This window comes from Dendropsophus ebraccatus, chromosome 14 (assembly GCF_027789765.1).
Source record: "Dendropsophus ebraccatus isolate aDenEbr1 chromosome 14, aDenEbr1.pat, whole genome shotgun sequence".
NCBI lineage: Eukaryota > Metazoa > Chordata > Amphibia > Anura > Hylidae > Dendropsophus > Dendropsophus ebraccatus.
Window position 1 is genome coordinate 14,889,772 of NC_091467.1, and position 22,289 is coordinate 14,912,060.

The following is a 22,289-nucleotide window of genomic DNA, read 5'->3' on the forward strand; positions in this document are numbered from 1 at the left end:
GTATGATATATCGTTCCCTCTAAACGCTGATCGTTATAAAAAAAAAAAAAACGTTACTTCAAAATCGTTAATCGTACGATCGGGCCAATGATCGCCTCGTGTAAACTTAGCATAAGGGTCCATTTACACAGAAAGATTATCTGACAGATTATCTGCCAAAGATTTGAAGCCAAAGCCAGGAATGGATTTGAAAAAAGGTGAAATCTCAGGCTTTCCTTTATGACCTGATCTCTATTTATAGTCTGTTTCTGGCTTTGGCTTTAAATCTTTGGCAGATAATCTTTCTGTGTAAACGCACCATAAAAGACCCTTGGTCATGAAAGGGTTACTCCTCAGGTGTAGTTACTTATTTAATCACTAGAGGTCTCCCCGCTCTGTTCCCAGAAGGCATTTGGAGACTTTAGGGCCAGTGGTGTTGTTGTACTACCTCCCGTTTCCTGTTAGCGTTACTATTATAAGTGGTAAGTTCTGCTGCCCAGAAGTTTTATCATTTTATTTGTTTGGTATTTTATCACTCGCTTTTTTCCTTTAAATATAACTTGTCTATGACCTGGTTGCCACCTGATGCTTTCTATTTCCGCAATGTCCTATGGATATGTTTGCCATGTGCCTGGATATCTTGATATATTCCTATGAACTGTGACTAGTGCCTTCTAAATCACATGCTGTGTGTGTGTTTGTTTAAAGGAATTATCCAGGCTTAGAAAAAAACATGGCAGCTGCCATTCAGAAAGCGCACCTCTCCTGTCCTCAGTTTGGAGGTGTGGCTTTGAAGCAGAGTGTCATTAAAGTGACTGTAGTTGAGTTGTAGTACCACACACAACCTGAGGATGGAGGTGGTGCTGTTTCTGTGAGAAAGTAGCTGTGCTTGTTCGGTATGTTTGCATAAAACAATTCCATAGTTCTACAGGAGTATTTGCAGGAGATGGGACTATACTGGGGTAGGCATATAGCTGGACTGGCTGTACAGGGGCCAGGGGGAGTGGAGGGGCGCACTCACCTTAATATACAGTATACTGCAGGAAACATGCCTGGTGGCAAGATGAGAGCCAGACTTATTCTGAGTGTTGCCCCTTGCCCCGTAACGTTCGTGATGTTAATGACAACCCCCGGTGATCTTGCTGCTGCAGTCATTTAACCCTTTCAGTGCCAAGATGTAAAGCCATTGCAGCATTGAAATGTGTGATTGACAGGTGTTGCATCTATGACATGTCTGATCGAAACCCTTACAAGGGGAGGGGTAGGGGGGATAGTTGTCAGCTACGGCTACCAGGGCCATCACTAAGGGTTAAAGGGGTTGTCCGGCGATTGGCCTTGTTTATTTTATATACACCAGCAGCAATATGTTAAAAATGTTATACTTACCAGTCCATGCACGTATACACAGTGGGGGAGATTTATCAAACATGGTGTAAAGTGAAACTGGCTCAGTTGCCCCTAGCAACCAATCCGATTCCACCTTTCATTTTCCAAAGAGTCTGTGAGGAATGAAAGGTGGAATCTGATTGGTTGCTAGGGTCAACTGAGCCAGTTTCACTTTACACCATGTTTGATAAATCTCCCCTAGTATACGCACGTCTGTAGAATTCCGTCCGTACATGGACTGTGTTCTGCGGACTGAAACTTTGGAGCTCCCAACATGATGATCATGATGCTGGGAGCTCCAAATGTCCAGGCCGTGTATAGACAGGATTCTACGGACGTGTGTCTTTGCCGTAACTACGACTACCAAGGGCATCATGGGGGTTACCTACAATACCTGGGGGAATCTTGAAGAAGTTTAACTACAATACCAAGGACACTGGGGGCCGCAATACTTTGCCTTGCCCCATGTGTTGCCAACGCGCTCTAAGCCATTGCTGTGAAAGTATAACAGTCAGTGTGACTGCCATGTAGTGTGTTGCCCTTAAATGACTTTATAAATGCCCAAATGGCCCTCAATAGGAAAAAGGTTCCCCACTGCTGGTCTTGGCGGTCGGCTTATCATCCAGCTTCCTTTGAACTCCGTGCTGCTCTGCATGCCTGGAAAAGCTGGAACCAGACCTGGGAAACTTCTCCCAGTTTTCCACAATTGGATCCAGCTTTTCCCAGCACCTGTAGCGGAGCTGATCTAAAGATATAGTGCAATATGCCCTGTGCTATTATGGTATCAAATGAAAGGGTTACTTCATACCAGCACCTCCCCTCCGCCTGTGTATACACCGCTGTTTGCAGACTACTCTTAAGAACTGAAAAGATGTATAGATATTGGGTACTCAACAACTTTTAGTGACGGTCCACTTACCGGGGTCTATTGTCAGGTGAAGGTCCGAGCTGAGCATCATTAGTAAACGTGTTGCGCTCCCCCAGTAGTGTATAGACCCCCTGTGCGCTCCCCCAGTAGTGTATAGACCCCCTGTGCGCTCCCCCAGTAGTGTATAGACCCCCTGTGCGCTCCCCCAGTAGTGTATAGACCCCCCTGTGCGCTCCCCCAGTAGTGTATAGACCCCCCTGTGCGCTCCCCAAGTAGTGTATAGACCCCCCTGTGCGCTCCCCCAGTAGTGTATAGACCCCCCCTGTGCGCTCCCCCAGTAGTGTATAGACCCCCCCCCCTGTGCGCTCCCCCAGTAGTGTATAGACCCCCCCTGTGCGCTCCCCCAGTAGTGTATAGACCCCCCCCTGTGCGCTCCCCCAGTAGTGTATAGACCCCCCCCCTGTGCGCTCCCCCAGTAGTGTATAGACCCCCCCTGTGCGCTCCCCCAGTAGTGTATAGACCCCCCCCTGTGCGCTCCCCCCGTAGTGTATAGACCCCCCCCCTGTGCGCTCCCCCAGTAGTGTATAGACCCCCCCCTGTGCGCTCCCCCAGTAGTGTATAGACCCCCCCCTGTGCGCTCCCCCAGTAGTGTATAGACCCCCCCTGTGAGCTCCCCCAGTAGTTTATAGACCCACCCTTGTGCGCTCCCCCGGTAGTGTATAGACCCCCCCCCTGTGCGCTCCCCCAGTAGTGTATAGACCCCCCCCTGTGCGCTCCCCCAGTAGTGTATAGACCCCCCTGTGCGCTCCCCCAGTAGTGTATAGCATGTAACATAAAAAAACTAAAACTTGTACTCACCTTGGTCTGGCATTTCCTCTTCTCTTCCTTCTTGTGGCCGCACTGCAGCGGTCACAAGAGGCCGCTCTCCCCTTGTCCTGGCGCTCCAGTGACGTCACTCGAGTGCCGAAACCAGCGACTGGACAGAGCGGCTTCTTGTGAACGCTGCGGCCACAAGAGTGACTGACAGGGAGGGAGCTGCTGGCTCCCTCTCTGTTAGTGCTGCTCCAACATGGTAACTATGAGCGCTCGTTATGAGCTTTCATAGTTATTGTGCAGAGGGGAGCAGCGCAGCTCAGTATACAGGGATACAGAGCTGCAGCAGGGGTCCGGACAGGTGGCCTCTGCGTTAGGTCTGCCAGTTGAGGACCCCTGCCATAAGTGGACATACAGTATGCTATAGGTTATTGGGAGCTGATATGTATAGTGTGTTCTACCCCGGGGCCGCCCAGTCTCGGTGGTGGTGGCAGTTAACCTCGATTAGATGCGACTCCTGCTACTTAACCTTGATCTCTCATTTGTAAATAGGAAATGGGGTTTCCTGTGTCTATTCACATGGAAATCTAATGCATTTCCATTGTGCATGAACCTGATCCACCCACCTTGTCCTCACAAGTCGTTCAGAGTACACATGCCAACCCGTCTAACGTGTTTTCGTACATGAATGGGGGAGAAAATGAATTGATAAGAATTACAGTTTGTTGTTTCCATTTACAGGCAGTAAAGCTATTTGGGGCCCTATTACACGGGACGGTTACCGGGCGAGTTATCGTTAGTGTTTAAATTTAAGTGCTGATCGTTTCATGTAAATGCAGGCAACGACCAATGAGAAATCACTCAACGTTGACACCAAAATCACCGTTAAAGAAAATCTTTCTTTCAGATCAACTGGTGTCAGAAAGTTATATAGATTTGTAATTTACTTCTATTTACAAATCTCAAGTCTTCCCATACTTATCATTTGCTGTATGCCCTGCAGGAAATGTTTTCTTTCCAGTCTGACACAGTGCTCTCTGCTGCCACCTCTGTCCATGTCAGGAACTGTCCAAAGCAGGAGAGGTTTTCTATGGGGATTTGCTTCTGCTCTGGACAGTTTCTGACAATGAGCATAGCTATAGTGGGTGCAGAGGCAGCAGTAGCATAAGAAGGTGACTGTCTAGGTGCTTCATGGTATACTCTTATAACCCTCCTACCACCATACAGAGATTACATATTACCTCAAAACTGCTCTGAACAAAACAGGAAGATATTACCAATGATGCCATAACATAATACTGCCACACCATGACCCCTATCACTACAGACCCTATAACAGAGTGCAGTTACGTCCAGTGACTTACAGGAGGCGTCTTCTCTGATTAGCGTCTTTTACTTTTTTTTCTTTCTCTCTCCATCCAGCCTGGGCCACCTTGAAGTCTTCTCCCGGCTGTGAATCTTCCCTCCAGAATCTGTCAGAGAAATATTTTAGGCTCCAACACATCCAGTAGTTAGGTCCCCTCTGTCTATATAGTAGTTACGCCCCTCTGTGCCCCCACAGATTAAAGGTGTCCCTGTGCTCCCACTTAATAATTAGGTATGTTCTGTGCCCCAGTATAGTAGTGAGGCATATAGGCACTTCTGTGCAGTCCCAATGTAATTAAGACCGCTGTGTGCTGCCCCCAGTTATATAGACCCCTTGTGCGCTGCCGACAGTAGTAAATACCACTTGTGTGCTGCCCCCAGTAGTATATACCTCTTGTGTGCTGTCCCCAGTGGTATATAGACCCCCCTGTGTGCTCCCGCAGTTATATATAGACCTGTGTGATCCCCCAGTTATACATAGCCCCCCTGTGTGCTCCCCCAGTATACTATATAGACCCCCTGTGTGCTTCTCCCAGTCGTATATACCCCGTGTGCTCCCCCCAGTTGTATATACCCCCCGTGTGCTGCCCCAAGTTGTATATACCCCGTGTGCTGCCCCAGTTTTATATACCCCCTGTGTGCTCCCCCACTTGTATATAGCCTCCCTGTGAGCTCCCCCACTTGTATATAGCCTCCCTGTGAGCTCCCCCACTTGTATAGCCCCCCTGTGAGCTCCCCCGTTTATATAGCCCCCCTGTGCGCTCCCCCGTTTATATAGCCTCCTGTGCGCTCCCCCCGTTTATATAGCCCCCCTGTGCGCTCCCCCCGTTTATATAGCCCCCTGTGTGCTCCCCCTGTTTATATAGCCCCCTGTGCGCTCCCCCCGTTTATATAGCCCCTGTGCGCTCCCCCCGTTTATATAGCCCCCCTGTGCGCTCCCCCCGTTTATATAGCCCCCCTGTGCGCTCCCCCCGTTTATATAGCCCCCCTGTGCGCTCCCCCCGTTTATATAGCCCCCCTGTGCGCTCCTCCGGTTTTATATAGGCCCCCTATATATAACACACAAAAAAACCCAAAAAAAACATTTTTACTCACCTGGGTCCGGCGTCTCCTCTTCTCGTCTCTTCCCTCTTGTGGCCGCGGGAAGTGTTTCCCCTGCGGTCACATAAGGCCGCTCTCCCGTTGTCATGGCACCGGCGCTCCAGTGACGCCTCGAGCGCCAGCACCAGAGACACAGAGCAGCCTCTTGTGACCGCAGGGAAAACACTTCCTGCGGCCACAAGAGTAACTGACAGGGAGGGAGTCAATGGCTCCTGCCCTGTCAGTGCCACTGCTGTCTGTAACTATGTGCGCTCGTTACGAGCGCACATAGTTAGCCGCAGCGGTCTTGGGCACCAGAGCGGGGCCCCCCTGGATGTCGGGGGCCCCACGCAATTGCGTGGGATGCGTGGTGCCCAAGACCGCTACTGCTTCCAACAAGGGGTTAGCCAGGATATTCAAGCTACTTTCTTGTAAAAACAGCGTCACCTGTCATCAGGTTGTGTGCGGTATTACAATTCAACTTCAGTCTCAACAATGGAACGGAGCTGCAAAACTGTACACCCCAACTAAGGACAAGAGTGGTGCTGTTTTTGGAAGAGTTTTTTTCCCATGACTGCACCGCTGGAGGTTGGTGCCCATGCCCTAATGGCTACAGGAAAGACAGAGGTTAAAAAGCCCCTCCTCATACAGATGTCCTGTCCCTATTTGGGTGACAGTAGAGGCCCTCTCCAGTGACGTGGGGTACCTACTGGAAGACCATCTTCACTTGGACAGTGGTTGCTCAATCTGTGCTTGGTGCCCCAGGTGTGTCTGCAGTTGCTTTGGGTAATTCTGAGGCTCTAGGGTCAGGCGGAAGTGTTGTGCTCTGTCTCCAGGTCCTCCTCCTGTCTCTTCTGGTTCTTGTATCTCTATGCCTAACTTAGATGGTACCTCTTGCTCTGCGTCTGATGAGCAAATGGCAACCCCTGTATCTGCTTAAGAGATTTATCCAGGTAGAGTGTCCATTATGCTATAAGGAACTGCCCTCATGGGTTAAGGGGCCACTGAAAAAAAACTAAAAATGTTCTATTTTATGTCCATCAGGGGATTTGAACCAGAGACCAAACTGCTGGCAGGTCACTAGACAGGTGAGTTAAGGCCATATTACACGGGACGATAATCGTTCGAAAAATCGTTAGATCATTCGGATTTAAGCGATAATCGTTTCGTGTAATAGCAGACAACGATTAAACGACCAACGAGAAATCGGACCTATTTTTATCTTTTGATCGTTGGCACATCATTCAGTGTAATAAGTCATAGCTGAAACGTACACAATAGCGACGTCAAAACGACCGCAAGAACGATCATAAGTAACGATCATCGTTCCGTGTAATTGGCTGAACGATTTTGGGTCATTTGCCATAGCTGTCGTTTGAGATCGTTTATCGTTAGTCAAAAAAATCGCTTGATGTAATAGTACCCTTACCCCTAGACCACAGCTCCAACACATCTGGTCTCAGAGATTCAACTATATCTGAGTGTTTCTGACATAAACTGCCTACAGAGGACTGATCTGCAATCAGAGACACTGACAGCTGAGCAGGAGGCCAGGCAGCTTTGATTATTCATGAAGAGGAGGAAGGAGGGGGAGGTGTGCCAGAGTGCGGCACAAACAAATCCTCTTTGACTCTTCAGTACAGTGGGAGACCTGAGATTGTGCATAATCCACTGCATGGAAATTTACCAAAGGGCACTATGCTCACTAGGGGACTGCCAGCTACAGCACACTGTCAGCACCTGCAGGCAGATTTTCTGACTTGTGCCGGTTGAAAAAAACAGACTAAACCCAGGAATTCCGGCCAGTACAGAGAGTCACGGCTCAATATGTCAATCAGTAACATGACTGCCTTCTCTCTGTGAGCGCTTAGATGGCCTGGGATACACTGGACTTCCTGTTTTTTTTGTCAGAAAACAGGAAGTGCCATGTTTTCCATGATAAAAAAAAAAATAATGTAAATTGCAAACTTGCTTTATATCACATCTACTGTTGGTTTTAGATTTTGAAAGTTATCACAACCGTGACACATTAAGACCAATGTTTCTTCCATGGTCAATGGTGCCCTGACCGGAATACTTTGAAAAGCAGATTGGGGATGGCCTCCCTTTGTGCAGCTGATTGACGGTGGTCTATGGGTACTATTACATGGAACGATAATCGGCCCTATCCGGCCGATTATAGTTCCGCGTAATAAACACAACGATCAGCCGACGATCGTTGTCGTCGGCTGATCGTTGATATAGGTTTGGACCTATAATTGTCGGGCGCCGGCCGCGCTTCCCTACGTGTAATAGCGGTGCGCAGTTGACAATATGCAAAGAAGACTACATTACCTATCCATGCTGCAGGGCTCCTCTTGCGCTCTGCTTCTTCCTGGGTCCCGCGCGCCGAAGCTTCAGAGCGGCCTGTCTGAGCTGACAGGCTGCTCAGCCAATCACAGGCCAGGACCGCCACGGCCTGTCATCTGAGACAGGCCAATCTGAAGCTGCAGCGTGCAGGACCCAGGGATAAGCAGAGAGCAAGAGGAGCCCTGAAGCATGGATAGGTAATGTATACAGTTTAAACAAGGTCTGCAAGGACATCAGTAACTATGTCCATGCAGCCCTTGTTAAACGATTATCGGGCCGTGTAATAGGCCTAGTAAACGAGCGCCGATCTAGTTTACAGTTATCGGGCCCCCATCCACCCATGTAATTGGGCCCTTACTGTCGCTGTATAGGAAAAGGTTAAAGACTGTTGTGTGCCATCATGTAGAGGAAATCCCTTAGCGGATCAATCAGCTGTGTGTAGGTTGTGCATTTCCAGCTGTCTACCTATAGACTGGACTCTGCTTAGAGGCTCTTGCATGGCTAATGCACTTACATATAATCTAATTGTCTTTGTTCAGCAAACTGCTCAATTATAAATGATCCGCAGAACAGTTGTGTGCACACCAGGATAAATGTCTTCTTAACTCCAGTATTAAAGCCCCGGCCCCCATGAGGGGATCCGACTTCCTCTCCAGCATCTGTTCTTCATGTAGTTACCTGTGTTAGTCACCATGGGGCACGGGGTGGGTCACGTTGCTTGTCCGGCAATACTTCTCCTACATTACAGGAGATGTAATATGTCGCCTGGTAGTGTCATTTAGCATAGTGCGGTATAGTGTAGACTCATCTTAGAAGCTAGATTCATACAATATGGATGGTGTTTCTTTATTGCCTTATATGAAGGGCCCCTGCGCGGTGGCGTGGAGGTACAGCTGAGGGCTCAAGCCTTTCTATGATGCCTTAAAGGGGTACTCCAGGGATTTTTTTTCTTTCAGATCAACTGGCGTCAGAAAGTTATATAAATTTGTAATCTACTTCGATTTAAACATCTTGAGTCTTCCAGTACTTATCAGCTGCTATATGCCCTGCATGAAGTGGTGTATTCTTTCCAGTCTGACACAGTGCTCTTTGCTGCCACCTCTGTCCATGTTGGGAACTGTTGGGGATTTGCTACTACTCTGGACAGTTCCTGACATGGACAGAGGTGGCAGCAGAGAGCACTGTGTCAGACTGGAAAGAATACACCACTTCCTGCAGGACATAAAGCAGCTGATAAGTACTGGGAGACTTGAGATTTTAAAATAGAAAGTCATACAGATTTGTAAAAAAAAAAAAACTTCTGCCACCTGTCGATTTGAACTCGATTTTATTTCTCATTTAAGGTATGTGGGCATCTCAAGGGAGGGCTCTGGCCTACTACATTCGCAACTGCACAATCGCATGGTTTCATCTGCATTTGATGCAGCAATGTGTGGTTGTACCTTAAAACCAAGACGGCAGATGCGGTAATGGTGCTAAATGTTGTAAGACTAAACAAATATGGTGTTTTCATGCAGAAAGTGCGCCACTCTTATCCCCAGGCTATGTCTGGTATTGCAGCTTGTTCTAGTGAATGATGGTGAGCTGCCATTACGTTTTTTTCCCCCTTCAATATAGACTGTGTAGGTTTTCAGTGGCTTCTCTCCCACCGTTGCCGCCTTCGGATATAACATGGCTGTATAGTTATACGCAGTGATTCTAGGCTTTGTAGCCCAAAAAGTATGCCCTGTAGATCCCTTTGTTAGCCTGGAATATACAAGCACATAACCTTTGGGTCGAGCCATGGAAAATCTTGCAATAAGTGGACGTTGTGGACCTCTGAAGTGTAGGAATTCTGATATTTCCAGGTTTCTGGGAGCGTCTTTCAGCACAATTATGGGTTATGTAAGGCGTAAATGAAGGTTTCCTCAGCATAAGGGAGGAACTTCAGCTTCCTGTGAATTCCCCTTAGCTAAGCGGCTTGCAGAGAGCAGATTTCCATGAATGGGTTGTGAGGCCGTGCACTGGCCCTATGCTAAAGCGGGAATAGAGAAGTCTCTCTCTCCATTATATGAGACATGTTAACTATGCTCCTTGTGTTCTGACCTTTTTGGAGCAAGTTTTTATTGAGGAGATTTATCATACATGGCGTAAAGTGACACTGGCTCAGTTGCCCCTAGCAACCAATCAGATTCCACCTTTTATTTTCCAAAGAGTCTGTGAGGAATGAAAAGTGGAATCTGATTGGTTGCTAGGGGCAACTGAGCCAGTGTCACTTTACGCCATGTTTGATAAATCTCCCCCATTATATGTAGAAATCATTGACTTTGTGTGATCCTCTGTTCTGGGGCCTAGTGTTAGGGCTCTATTACACGAAATGATGATCGGCCGTATCAACCAGATCCAGCAGATTATCACTCCCTGTAATAGACACAGTGATCAGCCGATGACAACGATTCTCGGCTGATCGTTGATATAGGATTGGACCTGTAATGGTCGGGCACAAACTGTGCATCGCTACGTGTAACAGCGATACATGGCCGGCGGCTGACTATTTGAAAACTGTATATATCACCTATCCATGCTGCAGGGCTCCTCTTGCGGTCTGCTTCTCCCCGGGTCCTGTGCGCTGCAGCTTCGGAGTAGCCTGTCTCAGCTTAGACAGGCCACTCTGAAGCTGCAGCATGGGACCAGGGAAGATGCAGACCGCAAGAGGAGCCCTGCAGCATGGATAGGTGATATATACAGTTTAAGCCAGGGCTGCCAGGACATCGGTAACTATATCCATGCAGCCCCTGTTAAATGATTATCGGGCCGACTAATAGGTAAGTAAACGAACGCTGATTTAGCAGATCGGCACTCGTTTACAGTTAGGATCGGGCCCCCATCGGCCCATGTAATAGGACCCTTATAATCCTTAGTGGTTTCTCCCTGCATATCAGTCAAGTGTATAATTCCGTGTTTTCTGGTGTTATCTTAATAGCTGCTCCCTTCATGTAGTTGGTTTCATTTTACGAACACGTTCCAGACGTAACAAAGAAGTAACGCAACAAGTAATAAAAGCACTTGAAGGAGACCTAAAGAGTGAAGCTCCTGATTCGTATGGCCATTATACGGCTCAAAAAACAGCTGCATTTTTTTTTCATTGGATTGAATAGGTAAGCTTACCATCAGCAGGGTTGAACTCTTACCAGTGTCGCTCTTTACACCCTTGTAAGTCCCACCGTTTTTGGACAAATAAATTTTATGCAGATTAGCTCCTTAGGAGCACTGTGGGCGTTTCTCGGGCCCCAGTGCAACATTTGGCCTGCCCACTGGCTCAGATGCTCATGTCTACTGATGCATATTCCAGCCTATGCATAAGTAGGTGTGAGCATCGAAGGTAACAGGCGGGCTGAACAGTGCACTGGGGGCCAAGGAAGGCCTTAAAGTGACTGTACCCGCAATCTGAGCCCCCCCTTCCCCAACCACTTGTACCTTCGGATAGCTGCTTTTAATCCAAGATCTGTCCTGGGGTCCGTTGGGCAGGTGATGCAATTATTATTTAAAAAAAAAAACAATTTTTAAACTTGCAGCCCTGTGCCCAACGGCCGTGGCCTAGATTATGTATGCATTAGGCTGGCGCACCCTCTCTGTCCCTCCTCCCCGCCTTAATCATTAGGAATGCTTCAGGCAGGTATTCTCCTATTCATCACCTGTGTCAGCACAGCACATGGGCTGGATTGTTAAGGCACCTGTGCAATGTTCACTGCAGAGGAATAGGAAAAATGGTGAAGAGGAGGGACATAGGGGTGGTGCACAGATACTCCAAGCCATGCTCGTTGGGCACAGGGCTGCAAGTTTAAGGGTGCGTTCACACCTACAGGATCTGCAGCAGATCTGCAGCAGATTTGATGCGGTGTTCAGTTATTTAAATGAAATCTGCTGCAGAAAATCAGCTGCAGATCCTGTAGGTGTGAACGCATCATAAAAGTTGTTTTTTAGGACAATAACTGCATCACCTGCCATCCTAGGATACAAGTGGTTTTGGGGGGGGGGGGACAGATTGTGGGTACAGAGTCACTTTTAACAGTTTATTAGCATATTTTTATGGGATTGATTTTAAAGAGAACCTGTCACCCCCCGTGCCGGGGTGACAGGCTCCCGACCCCAGTTGGATCCCCTTATATGTACCTCATCCTGCCGAGTCCCGCTGCCGGAGCCGGTCCCGGGACGGAGATATCCCGGTCAGAAGCTGGCGCGCACAGCTCTAGTCATTCTCTATGGACGTTGGACCTCTCTCCACAGCCGTGCGCGCCGTCCCGGGATCGGCTCCGGGAGCGGTACTCGGCGGGATGAGGTACGTATAAGGGGATCTAACTGGGGTTTGGAGCCTGTCACCCTGGCACGTGGGGTGACAGGTCACCTTTAACATAAATGGCAGAACTTACAAGAGTGAGAAGAGCAACACTAGAAAGAGGAGATGAGTGGCTACCGGGAACTATCAGCAGGTTCACATGCACAAACATGCTGATAGTTTTCCTTAAAGGCTGTTTTTTTTTTTTTTTTTTTTTTTTTTTTTTTTTTTTTTTTTTTTTTTAAAATATGGTTTAAACATTAATAAAAAATTTTATTCTCCTTAAGTATTGCCCCCCAAAAGTTATACAAATTACCAATATACACTTATTACTGGAAATGCTTATAAAGTGCTTTTTGCCTGCACTTACTACTGCATCAATGCTTCACTTCCTGGATAACCTGGTGATGTCACTTCCGGGATAAAATGGTGATGTCACAAATCGACTACCAGAGCTGTGCGGGCTGTGGCTGCTGGAGAGGATGATGGCAGAGGGATGCTCAGTGTCCCTCCAGTGCCCTGTGTCCTCTGCCATCATCCTCTTCAGCAGCCACAGCCCGCACAGCTCTGGTAGTCGATTTGTGACATCACCATGTTTTCCAGGAAGTGACATCACCATGTTATCCAGGAAGTGAAGCCTTGATGCAGCAGTAAGTGCAGGAAAAAAAACACTTTATAAGCAATTCCCGTAATAAGTGTATATTGGTGATTTGTATAACTTTTGGGGGGAAATACAATACTTTAATAAAAAAAATTTGCCAGACTTCTCTTTCAATGCTAAAATTGCTTTTAGTTTTTGTAAACAGCCCCCCCCCAAAAAAAAAGATATATATATATATATATATATATATATATATATATGAGAGATCTTTATCTCCATTTTCTCTTTATTTATTTTTTTTTCTTTAAGAATACGGCCAGAAATGGCCCAAATGCAAAATACAGGCTCAATTTATTTATTTTTAATTAATCGCCTATGACTATAGCATGGCTTAAAGGGAATCTGTCAGCAGTAATGCAGGTTCCAAACTGCCAACACCATTGGATAACTCTGAGGACAAGGTGATACATGGTCTGATCTTCCACAATGTGTAAAAAAAAATGTGCTATGCCAAATATGTAGCATATTCCTGTGACTTGTAAGCTTCAAGGGGTTATCCCATGCTACAAAAACATGGCCACTTTCTTCCAGAGAGAGAGCGCCACTCTTTTCTCCAGTTTAGGTGCAGGTTTTGCAACTCAGTTCCATTGAAGTGAATGGAGCTCAATTGCAAACTCTGGTGCTGGTGCTGTCTCTGGAAGAAAGTGGCCATGTTTTTGTAGCGCTGGATAAACCTTTCACTCTTAATATCCTGGCCACATTCCGCTTTCACCCTAAGGGTAGCCTCCTTTGTAGGCATAAGCTGGTAGACCTGCTTTTCCACATGGACGCATGCATTGGTCTCTTCACACCCCACAAGGATACAGCTACCTAGGAGCAGTTTCACACCAGTCTAGCACATGTGCATTATTGCACTCGATTGACCTTAACTGGCAGCTGTTGCATGTAATACACTTGTGTTAACATATGGTGCGGAAAAAACCCTGCCACATCCAAGGAGTATGGGGTCTTTCCAGTCCTCCCTGACTACCATCAATCATCAATCCCGGTGGTTGCAGCAGGTGTTTTACTTAGGCACGTCTCATGGTGGAAAGTAGTGGTGATGCCCACCCCCGGACACACTGGCACACACAGCACTTAAAGCAATGTACAGTACCTGATGCTACGTTTGCTTTAAAATTTATACATCAATAGACTGGCACCGGCCTGGGGATACCAGTGCCGCGGTCCTTTTTTTTTTTTTTTTTTTTTTTTTAACTGCCGCCCGGTTCCTACCCTTGGCACCAGTCTTTTCCCGTAAACGGCCTGGTTTAAAGCACCGGAGGTGGGCCAGCCTGCCCCTAGTGGGAGGAAACCCCCTCCCCTCTATGACACGGCTCTATTAGAATCAATGGAATTGGATCATAGAGGGGAGGGGGTTTCCTCCCACTTTGGGCAGACTGGCCCGCCTCCAGGCCGTTGACTGAAAAAGAGCGGCGTGGGAACCAGGCAACAGTTAAAAAAAAAAAAAAAAAAAAAGACTGCGGCATCGGCATCCCCATGCCGGTGCCAGTTAATTGATGTATAAATCTTAAAGTGAATGTACCTGATAGTACATTCGCTTTAAAAAACTTGAATACTCTTCAGTGTGATAGAGAAGTTAACGGTTTTGTTGTGAGAAGTGGGCATTTTGCGTGAAGAAGACTCATATGGTTAGAATCAGAGGATAGATGAAGACCGCCTTATGCCAAACAAGCCAGCAAGTGTCAGGTTTGGTAGTATGAGACCCAGACTTTAACAACGGGGGCGAAGCTAACCTCTCAAGATTAGCTGGTGAGACTAACAATTCCTTCCATACTTGTTCTTATCTATTCAGTCTCCTTCCCCCAGTTCTGAGTTGCTGCTTTCTGCTGAAAAAATAAAAATCTGTATGTGAGCTTTTCGATCTCCCCCCTCCTCCCCCCTCCCTTCTGAGACGGCTGATGACGGCTGCATCTGCAACTCTTTAGATTCTTTGTAATGCCGGGAGGGCTTTTCTGAGCTCAAGGGGCTGATGAACTCGGTGTGATTAATCCTCCCAGCATTACTTAGTTGCAGATAGGAACTTGTTTACATTAGGCGTCTCAGAAGGAAGGGGGGGGGGGGGGAGGGAGAGGCAGAGAAAAGCTCATACACAGATTTGTGTTTTCAGCAGAAAGTGGCAGCTCAGAACTGGAGGAAGGAGACGGAATAGATATGAAGTATGGAATTAATTGTTAGTCACACCATGGGCAGCAACATATGAAAAGTTATGTTTTGAGTGGAATACCCCTTTAAACTCACTACTCTGCAGCTGATGGGTAATTTATTAGAGATGAGCGAACCGGGTTCGGGTTGATCCGAACACGAACGATCGGCATTTGATTAGCGGTGGCTGCTGAACTTGGATAAAGCTCTAAGGTTGTCTGGAAAACATGGATATAGTCATTGGCTGTATCCATGTTTTCCACATGGCCTTAGGGCTTTATCCAACTTCAGCAGCCACCGCTAATCAAATGCCGATCGTTCGTGTTCGGATGGACTCCAGCATGCTCCAGGTTCGCTCATCTCTAGTAATTATTATACTATGGGGGGGAAGTTATTTGATAACTGGGACCCCTACTATTCCAAATCATGGGGTCTCCTGGTCTTTTTGTTACTACCAAAGTGTGCATTAATGTATTTTATAATTTTCTTGCAAAAACAGCACCACCCCTGTCCTCAGGTTGTGTGTGGTATTACAAATCAGCTCTGTTCACTTCAACGCAACTGCACAACCACACAACCAAAGTGAAAACAGGAGTGGTGATGTTTCTGTTGCTGTCTAATCGCTGATCCCTGCAGTTTGACCTAAAGGGGGAGATTTATCAAACTGGCTCAGTTGCCCCTAGCAACCAATCAGATTCCACCTTTCATTCCTCACAGACTCTTTGGAAAATGAAAGGTGGAATCTGATTGGTTGCTAGGGGCAACTGGGCCAGTTTCACTTTACACCAGTTTGATAAATCTCCGCCAGAGTGTGTATAAAGAAGCCTTTGAGGCATGTGCACACAGGCAAAACCCACACCAGTGCGCAGCATTGCCATGTAGATTTTTCTTAGCTAGCAATGAGAAATTGATCATAACAATTTAGTGGTCTTTCTCTCCAGTTTATGGATCTGCATACATGCGCTCAGGGGCATGTGTGGTTCCCCCAGTAGTATATAGACCCCCTGTGTGCCCCACCAGTATTATATAGACCCCTTGTGTGCTGCCCCAGTAGTATACAGAGCCCTGTGTGCTCACCAGTTATATATAGACAACCTGTGTGCCTCACAAGTAGTATATAGACCCCCTGTATGTTCCCCCAGTAATATATAGACCCCCTGTGTGCCCCACCAGTAGTATATAGACCCCTGTGTGCCCCACCAGTATTATATAGACCCCTTGTGTGCTGCCCCAGTAGTATACAGAGCCCTGTGTGCTCACCAGTTATATATAGACAACCTGTGTGCCTCACAAGTAGTATATAGACCCCCTGTATGTTCCCCCAGTAATATATAGACCCCCTGTGTGCCCCACCAGTAGTATATAGACCCCTGTGTGCTCCCCCAGTAGTATATAGCCCCCCCTGTGTGCTCCCCCACTTGGATATAGACCTCCTGTGTGCTCTCCAAGTTGTATATAGACCCCATTCTGCTGCCCCAAGTAGTATATAGACCCCCTGTGTGCTGCCCCAGTAGTATATAGACCCCTCTGTGAAGCCCCAGTAGTCTATAGCCCCTGTGTGCTCCCCCCATTTATATAGACCCCCGATGTGCGCTCCCCCAGTTAAACAGACCCCTGTGTGCTCCCCCTCCCATATAGTATATAACACAATAAAACAAACACTTATACTCACCTGGGTCCGGGCGTCTCCTCTTCTCTTCACTCTTGTGGCTGCAGGAAGGGTTTTCCCTGCAATCACAAGAGGCCACACTCTCCTTGTCCTGGCGTCGATGCTCCAGTGATGTCACTGGAGCGCCGGCACCACAAGGACAGAGCGGCCACTTGTGACTGCAGGGAAAACCCTTCCTGCGGCCACAAGAGTGACTGACAGGAAGGGAGCCAATGTCTCCCGCCCTGTCAGTGCTGCTGCATGTAACTATGAGCGCTCATTCCGAGTGCTCATAATTACAGTTCAGATGGCAGCAGTGAGCGGGGCAGCAGCCCTGTCCAGCAGTCTTGAGCACAAGAGCGGGCGTAGGGGCCCCCCTGGATGTTGGGGGCCCCAAGCAATCGCTTGGGGTGCTTGGTGCCAAAGACCGCCACTGCATGCACTGATCCCATAAAGACCCTGACAAATCTACCATGCCTCCATATGGGTAGGGTCTGTATGGCCAAAACAGGCGCACGTGTGCAGTGCTGCAGGTCAAGGGGCAGGCCCTTAAAAGGGTTAACCAGGGCTACAAAAACATGGCCACCTTTCCCCCTCTTCTCCAGTTTAGGTGGTGGTTGCAATTAATCTCCATTTACTTTAATGGAATTGAGGGGTAGTTCACCCAAGAAAATCTTTCAAATCAACTAGTCCCAGCAAGAGCCATAGACTTGTAATTTACTTCCTTTTTTAAAAAAAAATAAATAAATCTCCAGTCTTCCAGTACTTATCAGCTGCTGTATGTCCTGTGGGTAGTTGTGTATTCTTTCCAGTCTGACAGCGCTCTCTGCTGCCACCTCTGTCCAGAGCAGGATAAGTTTTCTATGGGGATTTGCTGCTGCTCTGGACAGTTCCTGACATGGAGAAAGGTGGTAGCAGAGAGCACTGTGTCAGACTGGAAAAAATACACCACTTCCTGCAGGACATACAGCAGCTTTTTAATAGAAGTAAATGTGAACGTGACCCTATGCCGGGTAAACACAGTATTTGTAGTAGCGACAACCAGGAGTGAAAGTGACACAAATATACTATAATGCAATGCACCTCAACCTGTTGCTGGAAAACTACAACTCCCAGCATGCCCAGACAGCCAAAGTATGCAGGAAATTTGTTTAGCAACATCTGGACAGTTTAAGGATGCAGGGGTAGGGAACCTTGGCCCTCCAGCTGTTGCTAAACTACAACTCCCATCATGCCTGGACAGCCAAAGCTTTAGCTTTGGCTGTCCAGGCATGATGGGAGTTGTAGTTTGCAACAGCCATTGTAAAGGAAACCCTTACATCTTTTGTGTGTGTGAACCCTGCCTTGTGTTCTATAAGCAAACAGCCCTGTCCACCTCTATAGGAAAGTCACAGTATTGATCTATAGGTGGTAGTTCTAGATTAAAGGGGTTTATCATGATCATATGGGGGTGACATATATATATATATATAATATATATATATATATAATATATATATATATATATATATATATATATATATATATATATATATATATATATATATATATATATATATATATATATATATATATATATATATATATATATATATATATATATATATATATATATATATAATATATATATATAATTTACAACAGGCAACACAAACTTTATTGTCTCTATGGGTCAATTTGCACAGATTATCTTCCAAAGATTTGAAGCCAAAGCCAGGAATGGATTTGAAAAGAGGAAAAAAAATCTTTCCTTTATGACCTGATCTGTTTATAGTCTGTTTCTGGCTTTGGCTTCACATCTTTCTGTGTAAGATATCTGCCCATAGTGCACATGTCCCTGTTCACAGATTGTTGACATGACAGGGAAGCCTGTCGTCTGTGGTGAGTGAGCTTCCTGTAAGTCCTGCTCCATGCTCTGCAGCCTCCTCCCCCTCCTCCTCCATGAATGAAGTCCGCTCTGTTCTCCAATTTATGAATGAGTGCCAGAGTTCTGAATGGAACTCTGACCAGCTCCGCCCCTGATTGGCTGCCTGTTCCCTCCCCTCCTTCCATTGGCTGGGCGGGGCTGGGCGGCGAGCGCTCTGATTGGCTCTCGCCTCTCAGGCTGGCTTTCATTCACAAAAAAACTCAATGAAACAAAAGGAGAGAAGGGGAAATGTGAGACCATGAAAGAGGAAACTCACCAATCGCGGCCTCCCCTGGGCAAACAACTGTCTGAGCTGCGAGAAAAACAAGTCCTTTCAAATCAGCACTTTAAATCTGGGGCTGCAGGGCTCCATTCCCTCCCCTCCCTGGTGATTCCTCTCCTGCAAAGCAAATCCTCAGCCACTGAGACCTTCCTGCAGCTCGCAGAGCACTGAGGTGAGGGATCCCAACGCTTTATGGCAACTTAGTCCACAATCTTGTTGTTTTTTTTATTTGCTGGGTGGAAGGGGAGAGGAGGATCATGGTGAACACACCCTGGGCAATGCATGGGAAGTGGATTGTGGCTCTTTTCTCCTCCTAAAACCTACAGAAATGAGAGATTCCTGGGATTTCAGGTACTTTTCTATTAGCTGCAGGGTTGCTGTGCTGGGATTGATCTGATCTGTGCAGGAGAAGAGGCGGCCAGGGGGGTTGTGAGCCATATGTTTTTGTTGGGACGGACTGGGAAATAACAGCGGAGGTTCAGATGTATAGAATGCGCTGGAAATCGGTTATATAAACAACTTGATGTACGTACGACGTGACGCCCTGGATACCTGATTACGATCGTTTTGTCTTTTTTAAAGGGGGAAAAAAAATTACGATACGGTTGTAAAAAAAAAAAAAAAAAAAAAAAATTGTGTAAAGTACGCTCACAATTTTTTTTTTTTTTTTTTTTACAAAATAAAATTCTAACCACATGGCGTTTAGTGTGTGTGTGTGTGTATATATATATATATATATATATATATATATATATATATATATATATATATATATATATATATAATTTATTTTTATTTTTTTTATTTATTTTTGCAAAAAATTTGAAAATTCCAAAAACTTAAAAAAAATAAAAAAGTGTAAACTGTGCCCTGGTCACGGCCTACTTGTGCCATGTATTTAGAAATCCGATAAGTAGGCACCATGAAGGGGGTTAGGGGACGATATTATAGAAGTTTTTTGTTATGGTGTGTAGCGGCGACTATCGATAAGGGATCGGTTTATAGCCGGGATGGGGAACCTTCGGCCCTCCAGCTGTTGCAAAACTACGATTCCCATCATGCCTGGACAGCCGAAGGCTGTCCAGGCATGATGGGAATCGTAGTTTTGCAACAGCTGGAGGGCCGAAGGTTCCCCATCCCTGGTTTATAGTGATGTATATGGTAGTTTTTTTTTGTGAACCTAAACTTTCTGTATTAAACTAAACTTTGGTATTTTGTCCACATTACAGCTGAGGGTTATGGGTATATATGTATACAGAGTTTGGCTGGCTGGTTTCTGATCTGGCCAATGTGTATATACCGTTCTATTGGTTTAAATCCTTGGCTAATTGGCCACAGCTTTCCTTGACTAGACACCCCTCTCCCCCTCTCCTCCCCCTCCCCCCTCCTGTATGCATTTTTGTGAATGGGTCTCATTATGTATGCATGTTTGTGCTCTCCATTCATGCTCTCCTCTCTCTCTCCCTCTCCCCCTCCTCTTTCCTGTCCTTGCAGACTGCCGTTCCTCCATGACAACACACAGTTAACAAATGGACCATAGGATGAGAGGTTACCTGGATCAGCAAGTGCCTTATACCCTGACAAATGTGAGTCTTCAGCTCTTCCTCCTCCTGCTTCTCCTCCTCCTCCTCCTATCTACTTGCTACAACTTTTCTCTAATGGTCACAAGATCTTCTCGCTTCCTGTCCTGATTGCTTAGGAAAACCTTCACGTTGCGATCCACATCGTTTTCGGTTGTCACTTTTTGGATTAAATTTTTTTTCTCTTCTTCTCCTTCTCGGGTAGAACCCTCAAGGGCATGGAGACGTAGACCGATACTGTATGGCCGGCAGGAAAAAATTCATGGATGCAGATCTCCCGCCCCAAGAATCCGAAGGTAACGTCAACATTTACCTTTTTGTCAAGGACACAAAGGGGGGGGGGGGGTAAATATTTGCACGTCTGCGGTAACACATTGTCATCTTTTTCTCTATAAGAATGTACAGTACTCTGTGTGCATTGCTTTAGCTTCCATTGTTGAAGCATTTCACTGCCTAGAGTTTAATTTATTATATATTTTGAGCGTAAATTTGTCACATTCAATAGAAATTTAATTTATAATTTTAAATGGCACCAGCCTATACCACAGTCTAGTTTATAGAGGCGTATGTTATTGAGTTGTTTTGCCAAGACCGTTATGACGGCCTCGGCTCTGCTACATATGTAGCTGAGTTATAGGAGTCTATACTGTGCCTTGCCAGTTCCATATATATAGGGAAATCCTTTGTATGGTATAAAGCTCAGGGTTTCTGTACATCAGTCGTGTTAATGTATATTGCGATACAATGGCCTAAATGCAAACACCGCTCCAAGGGAGTGTCTGTATTAACATGCAAACAATTCCTGACACCCGGATTGATTCTGGATTCACTCTTCTTTCCTTTTTCTTTTCAGATCTCTTCCAGGATTTAAGCCAATTCCAAGAAACCTGGTTAACAGAAGGTAAGTTTCTACCACCCCTCAGTTATTACACGGTCAGCACATCTGTATTTATTCCCCCCCCCCCCTTATATTTATTTTAGCCCGTTCCGTAGATGAGCGATATTTTTCTTTTCTGCCAACCTTTTGGGACTTGTTTAACTTCGGGATTATGAATAAAACAATTGTGCTGTGTATTTGCTTATGAATAGGATCTGGCTCCCGGCCCATACCCCCCCCCCCATGCTTCCCCCTCTTCTTCTCTCTTTTTTTTTTTTTTTCTTTACGTTACGGATACTGGTGTTGCAGGAGTTAACACTGTAATTTGTTGAAGCATTTAGCGTGCGGTCTTCTCGATGCATTTCACTCTGAATCGCTTTCTGCAATTTTTTTTTTTCCAAACATGAGTTTGAAAGGAAAAGCAATTCCTTGGAGTCTAATTAGACTGCGAGCAAATGGAATGCTGGATGGAGATTTTATGCTGTCTGTACAAGCAGGAGAGGGAATTATCATTTATTAATCTTGTACCCACCTGTTCTACAGAGTCTGAAAAACAAAATAGCGGAGTCACACACATATATATATATATATATATATATATATATATATATATATATATATATAAATATAATTATTTTCATTCTCTCGGAGTGATTGGTGTATACATAGACGCTGTGCTATTGTATTGTGGCGTGGGAGTTTACAGTCTGGCATCCTGGGACAGGACATGGTCAGCTTTATATCCTAGATAGGTTAAAAATCTATGGCATAGAATATAAGCTTGTTTTATGTATACCCTCAGGGGTGTGTCTGCTTTGTCTCAAGATGGTCCCCGTCTGTTCTCGCTTCTTTGGGGCATTTGAGATGAGGATGAGGTCTATTTGTTGTAGAACAGTGATTTGTAGCTTCCCAAATTTAGCAGCAATTGAGAACTTAGATTATCTGACAGATTATATGCCAATGATTTGAAGCCAAAGCCAGAAACAGACTATAAACAGAGATCAGGTCATAAAGGAAAGTCTGAGATTTCTCCT

The 22,289-nt window shown here is 46.1% G+C and overlaps 1 protein-coding gene across 4 annotated transcripts in view; it reads left to right on the plus strand.

Annotated features, from left to right (window-relative positions):
- Positions 1-438: 438 nt before the first annotated feature.
- ETV4 (ETS variant transcription factor 4) overlaps positions 439-22,289 on the plus strand; it is a 68,062-nt gene continuing 46,211 nt past the window's right edge. The window contains exons 1-4 of one of the 4 annotated variants that reach the window (XM_069953082.1): positions 439-461; positions 20,293-20,384; positions 20,584-20,674; positions 21,232-21,279. In XM_069953082.1, coding sequence (XP_069809183.1) covers positions 20,328-20,384; positions 20,584-20,674; positions 21,232-21,279 — 196 coding nt within the window. In that variant the 5' untranslated portion in view covers positions 439-461; positions 20,293-20,327. The other 3 variants (XM_069953080.1, XM_069953081.1, XM_069953084.1) reach the window with 3 other exon arrangements.